We start from the raw sequence: 19,583 nt of genomic DNA on the forward strand, positions 1-19,583 counted from the left end.
AGTAATCTTAATAGCATATATTGATAAAAGTTAACACTTACCTTTCAAAATATCTAAACATATTCTTCCCAACTTGTCTACATTAGGATGATAAATTTTGGTCATGAAACGTACTTTAGGGGCTGCCATCGGGTATTCTTCTGGAAGGAATAGTTCAAGCTTAAAAGTCCCTCCCTCAAAGGGGGAATCCTGGGGGCCAGCAATGACCACATGAAAATAACGGGCGTTGCTCTCATCTGGTTCTGCTTTAATGCCAGGAACTGGTTCCGCCAGCAAACGCTGGGTTTCCTACAACAGAAAAACAATGCATTTGTCACACAAATGTAACTTTGCTGAACACCATAATAAAAATTATGCAGTTCACCTCTTGGAATTGGGCATAACAGAACCTCTCCAATCTCCTGATGGGTTTTTATTCATTTTATAAAACTCAAAAGTTCAAAGAAAAAACTATTTAAATCATCCCAATCAGCCGAATGCAAGAGCAAATGAATACTGATGACACATATATACTGTAGCCACAAATGTCCAAAAATGTTGATAATAAAAATTAAGCTAATGAAACCGATTTTATATTTAGTTGAGAAGTGAGGAAAGGGGAGAGGGAAGAGAAAAAGGAAAGTAACACTGGCATTATCACATTAGTAAAGGCAACTTGCTCTCTTTAAACTCCACTCAAACCAAGCTGTTTATAAAGTAAAATTCAGGGCACCTGGCTGGCTCCGTCAATGGAGCATGTGACTCTTGATCTCAGGGTTGTGAGTTCAAGCCCCATACTGGGTGTGGAAATTAAAAATAAAATCGTTTTAATAAATAAAAAGTAAAATCAGTGCTAAAAGTCACTAAAAATCTTTCCTCTGAAAAACAGAAGGGAATGTAGGAGGGCCAAGTGCCTAAGCACCTCAACAGGGCTAGAGAAATATGTACACCCCTGACGACAAACTCTGCTGCTCCACAACAATCAGTTCTTAATTCTCTTTTCCATCTTTCTCTCTCCTAAAGAACTCGAAGGTTCCTCTTGTCACTATGGATAAAATGGCCATCAATCTTAGCTAAGACTGACCTCTCCTCTAAAGAAAGCACTAGACCTTATCTCCTTCTCACCTATTCAAGGACATTGCTCTAGCATCTCCTTCCTCTCCTGAATCATCACTTTCCCTTCTTTATTGGATTTATCCCAAACTACAAACCTGCTGTAATTTTGCCCAGTAAGAGGAGCAAATAACCTTGACCTTACTCTCCCCAGACCAGCTAACACCCCACTGCTCAACTGTTTATTGAAAGTTATTTATGCTTGCTTGTCTCCAATTTCTCTCCTCTCCTCCTATCTTGAACACAACTCTCCAGAGTCTAGCCACTCACCTGCTTGTTGAGGTTAACTGAGGTCCTGCACAGTTAAATCAAATGCCCAATGCTTAATCTTCATCTTATTTGACCTAAAGGGAACATCTTATCCAGCTGGCCTGCCCTCCTCCTTGTTCCTCGCTCCTCACCCAACTTCCATTAGCCATGCTCTCCTGTCTTCCTATTAGTCTGGCAGCAACCTCTGTGTTGGTTCCTATCTCCCCAACACTGAAGTGCCCCAGGGCCCTGTCCTAGACCTTCTCTACTACACACCTCCACAGTGATCCCATATAGTCCAATGAATCTAAATACTAAATACACTCTGTATATGATGCTTTCCCAAACTCATATCCGGCAAAGATCTCTCCCCTGGATCACACTTTCTCCATCCATAATGACCTGTTCAAGAGCTCCTCGAGTGTCTAATAAGCACCAAACTTAGCATGCCCCACCCTCAACCTGCTCCTCCCTCAAAGCCTTCTTTATATCAGTTAACCATAAATACACCCTTCCAACGGGATCAAACCTATTCCTTCATAACCCACCACATCTAATCTGACAGGCAGATTTTGTCAGCTTAAACTTCAAAATATATCCACGATTGGACTACTTTTTACCACCCCATGGCTACACTTCCAATCCAAGCCACCATCAAGTTCTCACCTGGCATACTGCAATAGCCCAACTTTGTACTTCCTGCTTCTGACCTTGTTCCCCACTCCCTCCTGGGTCTGTTATTTCATAAACCTTTCAAAGTCCTTATAACAGCTCCCCAAGAAGAGGTTTTATATGGTCCCTTCACTCAACCTACTTTTAACTCATCTTCAGCTATGTTTCCCCCAACCTACTTCCACCCTGGCACTTTGTTTCACCCAGATTAGCTTCTTTGTAGTTCTCCAACATGCCATACTGCTCCCTCAAAAGCTCTGCACTTGCTCTTTTCCTCCCAAATTTCTATCTGGTTTGCTCTCTCAGCTCCTAAGATCTTCATGCAAATGTGTCTTCTCAGTGAAGCCTCCATAATTGAAACTGCAAAACCCCATTCCACCCTAACCCCCACCCTCCCTCCCTATCCCTGTTCCCCTACTTTATCTCCACAAGCACTAATAACATATTACATATCTAACTTATTTTGTTCAGACTCGAAGTGCCATAAAAGGAGTTTTGTGCGTGTTTTATTTACTGCTATATCCTCAGCATCTGGAACAGTGCCTGGCACCACAGATGTTCCATAAATACTTTCTGAATTATGAATCTATTTGATGTTACAAAGAACAAGGAATAAACTACCAGAATTTCATCTTTAACATTAAAGCAGGGTTATTCAAAGCAGGATGTGCACATCAACTATCAGAATTTCATCTTTAACATTAAAGCAGGGTTATTCAAAGCAGGATGTGCACATCAGAGGAGGAAAACAAAAGGATCCATTCAGGCATGGAAAGAAATAATCTAACTGCTATTTATAAACAACTTACAAATAGCCAAAAAAATGTTAATATGCAATAAAGGAAACTAACAATACTATGTGTAATTTCATGTAATAATATATTTTCAACATTTTGAATAAGCATGTGCAATCAGAAGTTTCAGAACACTGCTATATCGACAGCATTAGTATAAAAAATAATCAATGAGAATACTGTATTTATGCTGTCTTCACTTGCAAAAAAAAAAAAAATCACACACGTTATACCATTTCATTCTAAGCCTACAGTGCACATACTAAAAAAGATTTACCTATCATATACTAAAATAATTGTAAGATGCAGATAAAAATTAAATCCTTTCCCAAATTGTATTAAACTCATAGCCATTTAAAGTAATGCCGTTAGTATTTTAATTAGAGACTAGGGGGTTTTGGGGTTTTTGCTTTTTGCTTTGTTTTAATCATGGCAATGCAAGGACAAATGAGAAGCTAAAATGCTGTCAACTACTTTAAGGTTCAAAGTAAAACATGTTTAGAGCATTAAAAACATCTCAAGATGCAATAATGAACCCTCCCACTGTGGGAAGTCCTCCAACATGGAATTAGAACAAGAGAGGCCGGTCTTCATTTTTAGCAAAAAAGTAAAGATATTAAGGATGAAGGGTAAGAGTAAATAAAGGAATGAGAAAAAAACTGGATGGTAAAATTCCTTGAATTCCGGCCTCTCCTCACCTCCATCCTCCTTTCATTTTGTCCCAGGTCTTCATATTTTTAGAAACCCATTAAGAGGGAGTTGGTAAAAAAAGAAAAGGCTGGGGTCCAAGAGCCCCAAAACCCCACTCCCTGGTTACACAAAGTAGTAGCAGCTCTATTTAGGGCTATAAAAAGCTGCCAAAGGGCCTCCAAGATCATATCCCAAAATAGCCTCAAAATCACTCTCAGAACACACTGTCAGAGACTCCACATTCCTTCCTCATCTTCAGTTCCTCTTCAAAATCAGAGGCTTTCTAAAAAATGTACACAGTAAACATAATACACGACCTGGTCAATTATAAGATTTCAACAGGGCACAATCTAGAATAAGCTTTAAGGTGTAGAAGACTTTTTCAAACAGTTTTTATATGCTCTCAAGTTCTCATACATTTTGATATAATGAACAGATGCATAATTCTTTGACTATACGGCACTGATTTCCGAAACAAACCCACACCACAAATTACAGGATGAAAAAAGAATAAAATCCAAACCAAACGAAGAAGTCTCACCCAAAGAAGTTGGAGTCAATTTTTTTCCCCAAAAAAGGCAAAACTGGGTAGGAAATGAAATCCTTCCTATTGCTTTCTATTCACACAAACTATGAAACACCTCCTAGTTTTATATTACTTTTTGGTAGAAAGAGGGGTGCCTGGTGCTTCAATCGGTTAAGTACACTATGGTTTCTTCATGTCTGTAAGTAATGGGTTCAAATTCCTACCATACTGCTTACTTAACTATTATTTCTGACCAAATAATTTACACTGCTCTAAGCCTCAGCTGCCTTATCTATATCATAATAAGATTACCTCTCATGCAGAGTTGCTATGTCCATCAAAAGAGCTAATACTGCAGAAAGGCTTAACAAATGAGATCCCATAAGAAGGCCATAGCCATATACAACCAACTCAAAAAGAATCTAAGAGCAAGGCACAATAACATATCTTAAGATTTATTAAATAGGTTTGTTTCTAAAGAAACAGAATAACCATTAGTTGCACTGTGACCTACTTGTTTAAAAGCACTCCTAGGACCCAATCCCAGGTAGCAACTGAGTTTAGGTCATACAGAACAAAAAGTACCTTAGACTATTTAGAGAATTAGTTACTAAAAAATAGAAAAGTACATACAATCAGAGTATGAATTTAAGGGACAGTATGATTAAGTCTCAAGGAAACTCATTTTACAGAGGGAGTATAATAGTTTATGCTGTAAATATTTTTTTCATGCCATAAATACTTTAAGAAGAAATTAAGTAACATCAAATTGATCTGATCATCAATAGATCTACTGGGAAAGCAAATCCCAGAATTATACACCACAATAAACTGCAACACTTGACAGTCTGTCAACTTAATCCCATGAACTAGGTTTTTTCCCACTTTAAAGTTCAATAACTTGTGCTCACTAAGAAGCAATGGAAGGTCTTACACATTTTTTAAGGCAATGATTGAATAATGTACAGTAAAATTCTAGATAATAAACCGTGTTCCTAGAAAAAGAGTGGTAATATGCATACGAGAAAAGTTAGTAACTTTATACACTTCCAACATACATCTACAGCAATCAGTTTTCCCCTATTCAGAATATTATCTGCAACACAAAATGCAATGTATTACTAATAGTGCCAATTATAGATATTTTAGATCATTTCACCCAAGAGCCATCTGACTATACTTGACAATGTATCAATCTTGTTACCACAATTCATTCTTTAGAAAACCTGACAGATGCCTCCGTGATGCCAACCTCTGTTAACCCTGTCTTTAAGCAATTCTAAAATATTAACAAGGGATCCTTTTTTGGAATTACTGATAAAGCAAAAGCCAATTTTTCATTATACGCACAATTGTAAACTACTTAAGGGCATCTACAACGTCACCCTCTAAGTGGGCATTTAAAAAAACGTTACCAACATTTTTAAGAGTCATGCCCCTAACATTTTATCCATGAGTTATGTGGTTTTTACTGACAATTTCAGTTAACACAATGAATTTTAGGAACACACAGTATCTCCTTATAGTAGAAGTGACTGTATTTATTCTGGCTGGGATTAGAAACGGAGCCAAAGTTGTGCTCAATTTCCCCACTACACTTCCCTACAAATCTTAAGGCCAGTTAGAGGTATGTACAGCATGATAAAAACAGTTGATGAATATTTTCTCTATAGCAGTGCTGTCCAAAAGAAATATGAGCTGCAAATATAATATTAAATTTTCTACTAGCCACTTTAAAAAGTAAAGAAACAGGTAAACTTGTTTTCTTTAACAAAATACTCCAATAGCATCATTTCAACACATAATCAATATAAAAATAATTGGGGCACCTGGGTGACTCAGTCCGTTAAACGTGTGACTCTTGGTTTTGGCTCAGGTCATGGGTTTGAGCCCTGCCTTGGGCTTTTGCACTCAAGGTGCAGAGCCTGCTTGAGATTCTGTCTCCCTCTCTCTCTCTGCCTCTCCACCATGAGAGCTCTCTCAAAATAAATAAACTTTAAGGTATATATATACATATATATAAATTATTAACATTTTACAATCTTTTTCACATGTTTTCAAAATCCAGTAATTTACATTTATAACCCATATCAATTCAAACTAGCCACAGTTCAATTGCTCAACAGCCACATGGGGTTAGTAGCTACTGTACAGGATACTGAAACACAAGACAATCCTGTTAGAATGATGTTACTTACAAGTCATTAAAATAATTTTATTTCATATAGTGAGTAAAATATAGTAGAGAAACTTAAAAGCATCACTTTTTCCCCTCCAAAAATTCTATACAAAAAGTAATGTCAGAACATCTGAATCACTAAAAACAGGAACATAGATAAGTGTTATTATTTGTTACAGTCACAAGATTGCACTTAAAAATAGTGATTTGCAGGAATTTTGAAAAAAACCTAGCATGCACAAAAATTAATTCAAACAACACAACTGCATGAAGAAATTAAGGGTCAATCCCTGAGGAATAATTTTAATTTTTACAGTCCACACTACCCCCTAGTGGACGAAAGACCTCATTTACCTATTTCAACACCTTTTCCTTCACAAATGGCTCATAAATTATTATACTCTAATTCACAAAGTTTAAAAAAAAAATGCTTATCCTAAAGCCAGATGAGAATAACAATTCAAGGCACACCCCCCACCACCCTCTGTTTCCCCCTCTACTCCCACATACATCAACCTCACAATTTCCTTCTCTGAAATGGAGGAAAAAAATGGAAGAAGCTGTTTCAAAGGCTCTAGGTATCAAGGACTACATCTTAGAGTTTAGACCAAGGTATCCCTTTAATGAAAAGCTTTATTTCCAGTTGGACTGATAAGTAATAGAAACTGAACACAGGAGTTAGGGGCATTGGCCCCCTGCATGGTTGAAAATCCATACATAACTTGTGACTCCCCAAAACTGTTAACTACTAACAGCCTACTATTGACCAGAAGCCTTACAAATTAACACAAATTTTATATATTACACACTGCATTCTTATATTGAAGCAAGCTAGAGAAAAAAGAATGTTAAAATCATAAGGAAGAGAAAATACATCAACAGTGCTCTGCTGCATTTATTAAAATGAAAAGATCCATATATAAGTGGCCTCACGTGTAAGTGAGCCAGCACAGTTCAAACTCGTGTTCAAGGGTCAACTGTACTCTGTATTCAACTTGGAGTAATACCCAAGAGATGGGACAGAATGATCTGGGCTAGAAATAAATCTCTAGTTTTTTTCTCTCAACCCAACACTGTGTTAAATTCAGCAAAAAGGAAGGAGATGTGGAAGCCAGAGAAGGATTTCTGAAAAGCTACTATGTATAGGAGACTGATGTGCTACCTACTGTGCTAACAAGGCACCTCTGAAAAGCTAGGTATAGGCAACCAACTTGTTTCTCTGGTTTGAATTAGTCTGGAAGCATCTCCCCTGTACTTCCAGTTTCCCGGGCATTTCTACCATTCCTCTTACTATAGCTAGGACAATAACTGTTAGGCCCTAGTCAGGCCTACTGTTGTTAGTCAGGCCCTAAACTATTTGAAGGTGGGAACTTCAGACAGCAAATGGTGGTGGTGAATGAAGTGCTAAGTAAATGCTTGTTCATTGAATAAATTCAGGCTTAGGTACCACACAGGCTGAGAAGAAGAATTACTATACTTACTGTGTTAGTTGGTAACTTCCACCCCAGGAATGGCATTTAAAATTATTCCAATCATTGACAACAGACAAAAATCTGAAAATCCTACTAACAGAGTATGCCTACAACAAGGGAAACCATTAGGCTGAATTCCTTGTCCAGCACCTCCCAATTCTTTTGTCCTAAGCATATGCATATCAGGTCATACTGTAGTCTGTTTCTTTTCCTTCCCCCACTAGTCTGTAAATTCCGTAAGGGCAAGGACTCTATGCAATTACCAAGCACTGTGCCCAGATAGGCAGAGAATCAAAAGATCAAGTAACAATAAAAACTAACTGAGCCAAATAGTAACTTAAGTGCTCTACATGTATTATTAACTCACTTAATCTTAATACCCATTTTACAAATGAGGGAAATGAGAAACTAAGAGTGACCATTTACATTATAACCAAAGTTAGCAAGTGACAGAGTCAAGATTAAAATCCAGGTTATTGGGTTTACTCATTACTCAGTCTGTCTTCAGAGCCTAATTGCTCAATCTCAATGGTATTCAGAAAGACAACAATATACAGTAAATGTCAAATGTCTGACAGGACTATATAGAACAGAAGTAAAGGAGGGGCTATTTTCAGTACTTCATAATCATGAAGAAGTGCTTCATGAAAGAGGTAAATTAATTTAAACCATAATGTCACTTATTTTTTCCCTTTGGGACTGGCAATTGAAATATACAGTCTTAACATAAAAGAAGTAGAATAAATCTGCTTTATTTGATGGAAAAATTGGTGTATGCCATTTTGACCTGGAATTATTACATAATATGCCACTTTGCCTATCTCTTATATTATACAAAACCTCCATGCTCTGAAATGTTGTGACTTTGAAATAGGATTTACTAACAAATGTTTATTTTATACACAACATTGTGGTATCAACTAATTCAAAGGAAGAATAAAACAAAGACACCTGCCCCTGAAGAATTTATTTTGCACTGAGTATGAAGTACCCATGAAAGTCAATTTTCACATTTTTTAAGTCTATTTTGAGAGAGTGTGAGTGGGGGGGGGGGGGGGGGGGGAATGGGAATNAGAAATGGGAGGGGGCAAGGGAGTCAAGGGGAAGGGGGAGGGGGAATGGGAATGAGAATGAATCCCAAGCAGGCTCCTCGCTGACAGCACAGAGCTTGATGCAAGGCTTGAACCCACAACCATAAGATTATGTCCTGAGCCAAAACCAAGAGTCGGATGCTCAAACAACTGAGCTACCCAGGCACCCCTAGTCAATTTTTGAAAGATGCATTTTAGAGTGGGGTATGTCAAGGTCTTAGAGAAGATGGTACAAGTGTGATTAGGAATTAGTTACTAACAACAGCACTATACTAGGAGCACATCATGACCTTGCTTATTTCTGAAGATACAAAAATCTTTTAAAATTTTTCTGGAAAGGAAACTTTTCATCTCCATCTTTTCTTTTTCTGTTTTTGAAAGATTGCTAAATACTGGCATCACAGTTTAAAGACAATGCCAAATACTCCTTCACAAAATACTCATGATTCTTTTTTTTTTAATAGTTTGTCAAGTTGGTTTCCATATAACACCCAGTGCTCATCCCAATAAATGCCCTCCTCCATGTCCACCACCCCTTTTCCCCTCTCTCCCACCCCATCAACTCTCAGTTTGTTCTCAGTATTTAAGAGTTTCTTATGGTTTGCCTCCCTCCCTCTCAACTATTTTTCCCCCTTCATTGCCTGGACTTTCTTTAGCACCAGCTCAAAAACTGTAAGTATGTCTTTAATGATCTGAATAATGCAACTGTCCTTCTGTCTTAATGAATTCTGCGTCTTAGGAATGAGGTCTCAGAACTCAGAAGAGAGGATCTAGCTTAATAACACTTCATTGAGATTGGGGCTGTTGAAAAAGGTCCTTAGGGTACCAATAACAAACCCATCAAAAAAGCATTTTTTAAATATTTGCATATTTTAGATTCTGGGAAGAAGTATATAATTTAGTAGACAGGGGAGGAAAAGTCTTCTGTATTCATCCTGAATGAAAACAGGACAATTTTTAAGTGTCTATTTCTATACAGTGAAAACTAAAATTATGGGAAGTATTAGCAAAAACCAGTGACTACGTACTTTAAAATTCAGCATTTAAGTTAGAAATTACCTCAATTGTGGGTTTCTTTCTTAAAATTTTAACTGGTTATTTGAAGTTGATTATTCATTTTAAGGCCTTTATGTATAATTTTAGCCATCTGTCTACAAACTTGTCTATTAGGCAATAGTACAATCCCTTCACCCCCCCACCCCCCATTCATTCGTATCTTCCCTCCTCTTCCTAAGTGCAATGTTCAAACTGGGAGCTTAAGAATGTGGAAGTTTGAACATCAAAAAAAACTTATCTATTGTCACATAGAAAGAATGCCTGGCAGCATAAGGCAAAATGAGGTTCACAGCAGACCTTCATCATTCCTTTTAACAACCTGACAAGCAAAATAGCCTTTTTGGGAAATACCCCCTTAGCCTTTATGGATTCCCACCTCCCTCAATATCAGCTTTAGAGTCAGAAAATTTCCTAGCTGTCTGCCCAGCATGTAAGACCTAGGCTCAGTCAAAACCTGCGTATCAAAGCTAAAATACACAAGGATCGACTGTGAAGTAGTTTCCTCCAGACAGCAACGGAAGGACTTCCACAGCAGCATGCTGTATTTGGCATCTGCAATCAAACTGCTAAGGATGATGCACACAATGCAGGCAGCGAAGTCTCCACCATGTTGAAATTCTGAGCCTCCTTTCCTGAATGCCTCTTTCTTTGGCTCCTCTGAAGATCATGTGAGGTACACCTAATAACTCAATAAACACTATTTCTACTCAAACTAGTCAAAGTTGACCTCCACTGCTTGCTATAAATGCAAAGTCTAAGCTAGATAGAGAAGAAAGTGAGGAAAAGGTAAGAAGTAATAGAATAAGGGGTACATGTGGATGAAGAGGTTAAGAGGCTAAATATCTCTTTGGGATTAAATGAGATCAAAGGAGAGCACCCAAGTCGGCTAGCCTCTTTATCAAAGAACTTCTACCTAGTTTAACAGCCTTTAAAGAAGGAGCTAATTTTACATTGAGAGAGCCAACTTCAACTAGACAGCCTGGTACACCTACTGGGAAAAAACTTGGAACTAAGATATCTGAATTTAATCTCAATTCTAACTGTACCAATTTGTTATACAAGCACACAAATTCAATTACCTCCCTGGTCTTCTAAAATGTAGTCCCTTGAACATTTCAAAGGTTCTCTCTAGCACTAAAATTGACTGGAAACTTTATTATTGGAATGGGTTAAATCTTACTGCTATATACTTCCTTCCAGTAGAAGGTCCCTTTTATAATGCTCTTTAACCCTGAAATTACTGTTCAATATTTTGCCCTCCCTGTTGAGGGAATAGGGATTATGGACTGTATCCTCAGCATCTATGCCAATGCCCAATATCTAAATAAAGAAGAAATGTGATGCTAATGGTACCAGCTTTTTTTCCCAATTATTTTTCACCTGCTCATTAAAGAAAAATACAGTATCAACTTAAATAAGCCACAGTCCTAATAACCAAAATCTAATTAACATTTTAGTATGTTTATATTTTATTCTGATAAAAATAAAAGCCCTTAAAAACAGTTTAATATTTTTACACTTTTTCATTTACCATGTCACTGCACCCTGCTTTCCTGATTGCTTTACAAGTAAATTAATCAATATTCTTTGCAAACTGTATGACATAACTAGTCACTTTTACTAGCCTACAAACTAGTGGCTACACTTGTACAGCTACCATATATTACTTACCTAACCCTTGATCACTAGAAACATCAGGTTTCAAATGGGATAATCACAACAAAATTTAATTGTAAAATGCCTGAGATCTCCACTAAGAGGTTAAGTCCTATGCTTACATTAACAGACAAAAAGATGGACAGAAGCAAAAGCAGTTGAAATTTTCAGTGAGGCAAACAAAAACAAGTTACAGTTGGTCCAGATTTGCATTCTCAATTCAATTGTGCTACTGACACAATTTTGTCCAAAATCTAAACCACAAGAAGAAAATGGGTTTTTTTTTCACATACTGCATACTAACTCTGAGATAAATTAGAAAGCAATCAGATATTAGAGTTCCTGTCTCCCCCCAAAATAAGCTCATTTAACAAGCCTGCCACACTACACAGCTCCAAGAGAGGACCATTCAGATCACAATCGGCATGAATGGCACCCCCTAAAGCTGTGCAGGGCAAGATCCTAAATACTCTGGATTAAAGAATAAAACCTCAGTTTAGCAGCTATACAAATCAACTTTATTGTTGTCTAATTCACGGGAAATTGACCATACTAAAATCAAAACAATTTTAATAAAATCAGAATATAGTATTTACCTCAAACACCCCATTTCCCTACCCACTGTTGACAAGTAGGCATTGACTATGCCTTAAAAAGACCTATGTCCCATTTCAGGGGGTTCTGTTTAAGATCATCTGTTTGGTGGAACTAATACATAAATGATGAAGTTTATGCGCACTGAGAAGATACTCATTTTACAGTGAAGCAGCATCTTTGCAAAATCAGAAAGCAGTAATAACACTATAAGGCTAAGTATTATGGCAGGCTCTTCTCTGCACTCTAACCCTTTCAACCACCCTAGAGCTAGATTAATATATTAAAGAGAGAAAGAAGTAGAGGTCAAGTAGGCTGTACAAGCTAGTACTTGGCACAGCTGTAAGTCAAGCCCAGAAAGCCTAGCCCCCACATTCTGTGCTCCTACCACACATAATCCACACAGCTAGCTCCACATACCCAATATCCTTTTGCTATGGAGAATTAGGAAGTAGATCTAAGACATTTAAGACACTAACCATTATTTTGCCCACAAAGAAGCATTTCTACCATTTTGAAAGTCAACTGTCACTTAAGAGATAAGCAATTAACTAGACGCTGACTAAAAAAGCAAGAGTATTGTTGGGCGGCAGGAGTGCACCTTCTGCAGAAAACTATCCCTTGTACACTGTCCCCCATCTGACTCCCCAGCCACACTAGTCCCTATAGGTCAAGGCCGAGGTGTAACATTTGCAGCCCTAATACTAAGCAGGACAGTGTCTCACATTCCATACTGGTGGAATGAACAGATCTACTACTGAAAAAAGTCCCGGGGATTGGGGGGGGGGGGGGGGGGGGGGGTAGGATACGGGAGGAGAATACTGACAGGGTAAAGAGGGATTCAAGAACTTCTAAATATGGTAGGCCCAAGGTTTTAGGGGCCAGACTGTGGCCATAAATGGCCAGGAATATGCAGAAAAAAGGACTTTTTAAGGCTTTAAACCCATCTTTAGGAAATACTTCATACTTTTTGCTTAAAAGCCTTGGCCTTGAGGAGCACCTGGGTGGCTCCGTGGGTTGAGCATTAGACTTCAGCTCTGGTCATGATCTTATGGTTCCTGAGTTCAAGACCTGAATCAGTCTCACTGCTGTCAACACAGAGTCCAGTTCAGATCCTGTCCCTGTCTCTCTCTGCCCCTCCTGCACTCATGCTCTCCCTCTCAAAAATAAACATTAAAAAAAAAAAAAAGCGCCTTGGCTTTGATATCTTCCTTACAAGTTGTGCACTTAAAGGACCAAACACTAAGCACCAGAGTATCAGGTTTAAGTTTCTTTCACCCCATTAGTATCTTTGATGATCTAATAATCATTTTTCTCGAGTTTAATAATGATCACTTGCGCAATACTAACTGGCTGACGTATTTAAGATTCACTCTTCTACCTCAAAGTTTTTGGAAGAATTTGAAATGAAACTGCTCAAGAAACCAAGGTTTGAAATTAAAAAAAAAAAAATCGAACAACACAGAGCCTCACCTCAACCACCTCTCTGCTTTTACCCTAAAAAACACTGCATTTTTATCTCATCACTTGCAATTTTATCTTGTGGGACAACCAGGAATATTTCCAAGCATTGTATATGTTCCTTGAGATCATAATTGCTCCTGGTTTTGAACCATTGCTCTCAAAGTTCCCTCCTACGTTATATACTCTGTTGTATATATTCTATTTCTTGGAAATTCTTGCCTTTTCACTAGATAAAAGCAAGAGGCTGAGGGGCACAACGATCTAAGCTTATAACTAATAATTCATGCTTTTCTGGGAAATCTGGATTTGGGCATTTGGTTTTTCTTCATATAAAGTTTATTTTCTCATTTATAAAGTATTGTACTATTGTTCACTATTATATTAAGCTACAGAATAGTATCATGAAGAAAAATGTCAATCTTATCCAAATAACTAAGGGAAGTCATATCAACATTCTGGCATATTTCTTGGTAGGATTTTTTGACCCGAGTTCTTCAGTAAAGAAACTATAATCATAAAATTAAAAAAAAAAAAAAAGAAACCAAGGTTAGAAATTTTAATATTTCATACATTATCAATCTGGTTTGAAAATTACATAATCTTAAGAGATCCAGCTGAAGTATCTAACTCAGTAGATATTTTATTCTTCTGTGATTTCAGATGATTATTTTGTCCTGTACTCCTGAGCCAGAGAAGGAAATGACCCAGACAGATTTTAATATAACTGAAAGAACAACAAATTTACATACTGAGGCAGACATATTATATGACAAGAGTTTCTGTGTATTAATAGTACTGGGTCAGATTCACCCACTTCATGTGGATAGCTAGAGTCTCTGCAATAATGCAGTATGAATGCTGGATTCAGGGTTTGCTAGCACTGTGAATATGATATTAAGTAAAACTGCACCTAAACAACAATAACAAAATTTCAAAAAAAAAATAACAAAAGCTTATAAAATTATAAACTAATTTATATGGTCCAATAGTGGTTTCCTTGAGGAGAGTAATTAGATGATTGAGACATAGAGGTGGGGAACACGTCAGTGAGGACCCTTTTGATTTTGTAACACATGCAAGCACTACTTACCAAAAAAAGCAAGAAAAATGTTTTTAAAATAAAATCACCCAAGGAAGTGTCTTATAGTATACGTCTTGAGCATATTGAGGGCAGCAACTGGGTCTTAATTTGGGTAGACAGGGCTCTTTATTCACCTGAATAAGTGTTGGGATTTAGAGCCAGGGGCTACACTGATCAAATAAGCATTTTAAGTAGCCCTATTCTGAAAGTAACAATGTCTCATTATCAAGACAACCCTTAAAACTGAGAACAAAGATTTTTTTTTTTTTTAATGTTACTTAGTGTTGTGGAGAAAATTGGCTCTCACATATATGGCTTGTGGGATTACAAGCTAACCCACCCTTTAAAATTTCACGTCTTAAAATTTATCCTAAGGAAACATGTGAATGAGTTCAAAAGTACACCTCCAGAAATGATCATACCAAAGCCTATGAGAAAAAGATGTTGTAAACGTAATGTGTAACACCAAAGAAATATACTCCTTCTATATAAAGTGAAAACACACTTCAAAACAGTATAATCTTTTAATTAAGTGTTGTGCTGGGGCAGAATATTACAAATCTTAACAAGATGTTGGTTTCATAGCTGTTGTCAAAACTTAAATTAGTACACTTAAAAGGACGCATCAATTGTATGTAAATTATACCTCAATAAAGTTTACATAAAAGGAAAAAGAAAGTGTAGTGTATGTCTTGAGCATACTGAGGACAGCAACTGGGTCTTAATTTGGGTAGATGGGCTCAGTATTCACCTGAGTATTTGTTGGGATTTAGAGGCAGGGGCTACACTGATCAAGCATTCACAAATTTGAGCAGTGGAGCAACACAGGAAGAAAGAAACTAGAAGAAAAACACCAAGAGTCAAGGAGATGGCTTATGACCACTGGCTGCTAAACTCTCAATGAAAATCACTCAATTTGCAAAATATTTGCAATTACATAGCAGATTTTTTAATGGGAACTGTTGAAAGGGCTGAGCTGTGTGTCTGAGTTAACAGCATATACAATCCCAGAACCACAGACAAAAGGAAACTTCAAGATCTTCAACTACTTGATAAATGGCCAAACCCTGGGCAGGACATTGGCTTTTCAGAAGCTAATGAATTAGAAAGCTAGAAAAATTTAGTTAGAACTCTAATGTGTAGGGATTGACACCAGAATTAATCCTTAAAACTGACCTGGTTGTTCACATGTGTTGTTTCATTTAGGCCTCAGAACCACCTCCAGAAATGTACACTACAAAAGTGGCAGAACATGGAATAGAAGCCCACTTCCAGTTAAGGGCTCTCTTTACACTTAACAATTAACTTTGAATCCCCAGTAGTGCTACACTCACATCCACAAACTCTAGGTGAAGGACAGAGTCAGAACTATAAGGTGTTATCAGAGCTAAAAATACGAAACATTTCTTCATTTGTTCTCATAAATATATGAAGAAGTGTCCTTAGAGCTGATGCAGAGTCACCAAGGATAGGAGAAAGGATAAAATCTAGAAAGCACCATTTGCTTTTGCATTTTCTCTCTCTAACCCTGCTTTCTTCTCTAACATCCTAGCTTGAAAACAAGCAGTTCTGGTCTTTCCTGAGATTTGAGGCTTGGTCCAAAATAGAGGGGGAAAGATTCAACTGATTTGGAACAAAGGCATTTCTCTATAGGATATGTTGCTTTTTTTTTTTTAAGTTTATTTATTTATTTTGAGAAAGAGAACACATGTGCCTGTGCAAGGAAGAGGCAGAGAGAGAGAGAGAGAAATCTCAGGTAGGCTCCGTGCTGTTAGCGCGGTACCCGATGCAGGGCTCGAACTCACGAGATCATGACCTGAGACAAAAATCAAGAGTCTGAAGCTTAACCAACTAAGGCACCCATGCACCCCTGTATGTTGCTTACTTTTAAAAAATCCTGACAGTCACATGGTGTGTATGTTAGGGGAGGGGGAAGGAGGTTGCAGCAGAGGTCCTCTTACCCTAAGCTTAATCGTCCTATCTATCTCCCTTTAGAGGTCTGCATCCCAGCTGGGGTTCCTCAACCGTTTCTAAATTTTAATAATTCCCATCTTTCCTCTGTTTTCTTCTGAGATTTGTGGGTGGTATCTGCTTCCAATTCTACCTCCACAATACCTTAAAGCTCTCTTTTCACCGTTTCAGTCACGTTAACACCCTTTTAATTATTACTTTTGACAGAGAGGGGGAGAGCGAGCAAGCACATCCAGGGGAGGGGCAGAGAAGGAGAGGGGACAGAGGGTCCAAAGCAGGCTCTGCAGTAACAGCAGAGAGCCCAACTCCAGGCTCAAACTCACAAATCATTAGATCATGATCTGAGCCAAAGTCTGACGCTTAACAGAGCCACCCAGGCACCTCTTGGGAACACATTTTATCTGTGACAGTTCCCACATGTTCACAGAACTGCCAGAGTAAGGATTAGTCCAGCTGCCTGCACATACCTAGTACCACCCCAACTCTCCACCCCTGCCTTCCACTCTGCAAAGGATAAAAGGACAGCTGGGAAGTACAAGGGCAGTTATTCCAGTTAAGGAAATGCCAATCCTAGAGAGTGCCCATGCAAGTACTTCAAGTCCCGAAATGTTTGGGAGCCCTTTCACTGGACATAGGTAAAAGCCACAATGCCCATATCTAACAACTAAAATCAAATAATCAAATTCAGTATTCAAAGGGTGGTTTATTCAAAAACACTAATTTGAAAAGATATCCATCCCAATGTTTATTGTAGCATTATATACAACAGTCAAATTATGAAAGCAACCCCAGTGTCCACTGACAGATGAATGAATAAAGAACATGTGGGGTGTGTGTGTGTGTGTGTGTGTGTGTGTGTGTAATATTACTCAACTAAAAAAAAGGGAAGGGGGATGAGATCTTGCCACTTGAGGCAACCATGCATGGACCTAGAGGGTATAATGTAAGTGAAATAAATCAAAGACAAATACCATAATTTCACTCACATCTGGAATTTAAAAAACACAACAAACAAAAGGCACAAACAGACACATAAATACAGAGAATAAACTGATGGCTGCCAGAGGGAAGGAAAGTGCGGGGATTGAGCAAAATGGGTGAAGAGGAGTGGGAGACACAGGCTTCCAGTAATGGAATGAGTAAGTCATGGATGAGAATAAAGGGAACAGCACAGGGAATATAGTCAATGGTACCATAATAGCTTTGTATGGTTACAGGCTCCAGTTAGACTTATGGTGAGCACAGCATAAGGTATAAACTTGTCCTAGCCACTATGTTGTAACACCTGAAACTAATGGTACGTTGCGTGTCAAATGCAGTTCAACGTTTCAAAAATGTGGTTTACTGGTATCAATATGTAGGTTTCACAGAAATCAGGACCAACACTATACCAACTAAGATATACCATACCATTCCTCACTTTTCAAAGCAGCAGACCACAACTAGATGCTCTTCAGAGAACAACCTGATGATATATGTATGCTCAAAGCAAGCCATACCCAAACGCGAATGACCCAAACACTTTCATAATCTGGCAAGATTTCTGAGACTCCCAACTCCCAGATAACCAACTTCTCCCCAACCACACATCTCCAATATCCCTAACAGAAGATTTAGGGTTCAGCAATACTCTGAGGCAACACCTTCACATGTAGAGGAGTCAAATAAACTAAAGAAAAAGGTAACCTTAAGATTACAAGATTAAGGGGGCAATCCTTGGGATCTCCCTGCCAGAGGAAATAATAAACATCTCTTCTCAGTCTTTCTCACTTCCATCATAAAGTTTTTTCAATATACATAAGAACAAGACCCTCGTTTTTGTGAAATTGGTAACATTTCTATACTTTGCAATTAATCACATTTTTTTCAAGACACTGGTTTTCCAACCAAGGTTGTATAATTGACTCTGCGATATAACAAAAGAGCATGATAATGTGAAACACGCACAAATGTATGATTTTTTTTTAAAGTTTATTTATTTGAGAGAGAGTTTGAGGGCAGAGGCAGAGAAAAGGAGAAAATTCCAAACCAGCTCTGAACCCCAAGGTCTCATGGTTAGTGAGACCATGACTTGAGCAGAAATCAAGAATCATATGCCTAACCGAGATACCAAGGTACCCCACCAAGACACCCCATAATTTTATAATTTTAAAGTGAATTTTTGGACTTGAAATGCAACCTGTTTGGAGCCTTAAAAAAATCTTTCTTCCTTTTTCTTAAATATTTTGTGTTTCTACCCTCCCCTCCTACTCCATCCATACATTTGCTTTTATTTTACTAAAATCAAATATTTAAATTAAATTATTCTCTGACTATATATGCCAGCTAATGGCAAAATGAAGTGGCTGATATACACCAAGCAGAAAGAATTAAATATTTTCAGTGCCATAAACAGAGAAAATTAACTATAATCAGTACAAAGAACAGATACTCAACATACTAATACTTGTAATGTTTAAAAAATTAACATACCTAATCATAACCGTAATTGGCCTGATGATTCAACTCAAGAAATATAGGGGTACTTTAAAGAAGTGTGTGTGTGCACTCTAAGAATATTAAAATTGCTATAATTTGATTACTCATAAGAGGGAACATATGCTAGTTTTACTTTCCTTTTTCATTGACAGTAGACTTAAATAGCTGCATTTTTTAAATACATAACTGTGGGGCACAGGAAACAAAAACCTGCTCACTGACTAGGACTGGGTTCTTGGCAGTCAGGGTCCCACTGTATCCTAATACAGGAAAATCTGCTAAAGTAATCTCTACAATGAGGGGCCAGGACTGGAATTCTCCAACACCTTTGTTTATAGCCCTGTTATAACTAATCCATTATTATCAATTAAGCAACAGAAAACAAAAAGGCTAGTATCTATGTGTGTGAACCATCAGAGCAAGGATCTATACAGGCTTTTTAAAAAGTATATATGGTGCTTAAAACTCTCTGACCCAGGGAGTGCCAGATATTTTATTTTTCTAATGGTTACAAAGAG

The 19,583-nt window shown here is 37.7% G+C and overlaps 1 protein-coding gene across 1 annotated transcript in view; it reads right to left on the minus strand.

Moving 5' to 3' along the window:
• Window positions 1-19,583, minus strand: part of UBE2N (ubiquitin conjugating enzyme E2 N) — a 35,783-nt gene that overhangs the window by 1,691 nt on the left and 14,509 nt on the right. The window contains exon 2 of the mRNA XM_039236607.1: window positions 42-288. Coding sequence (XP_039092538.1) covers window positions 42-288 — 247 coding nt within the window. The remainder of the gene's footprint in view (window positions 1-41; window positions 289-19,583) is intronic.

This window comes from Hyaena hyaena, unplaced genomic scaffold (genome assembly GCF_003009895.1).
Source record: "Hyaena hyaena isolate Hyena2069 unplaced genomic scaffold, ASM300989v1 scaffold_113, whole genome shotgun sequence".
In the NCBI taxonomy this organism is placed as follows: domain Eukaryota; kingdom Metazoa; phylum Chordata; class Mammalia; order Carnivora; family Hyaenidae; genus Hyaena; species Hyaena hyaena.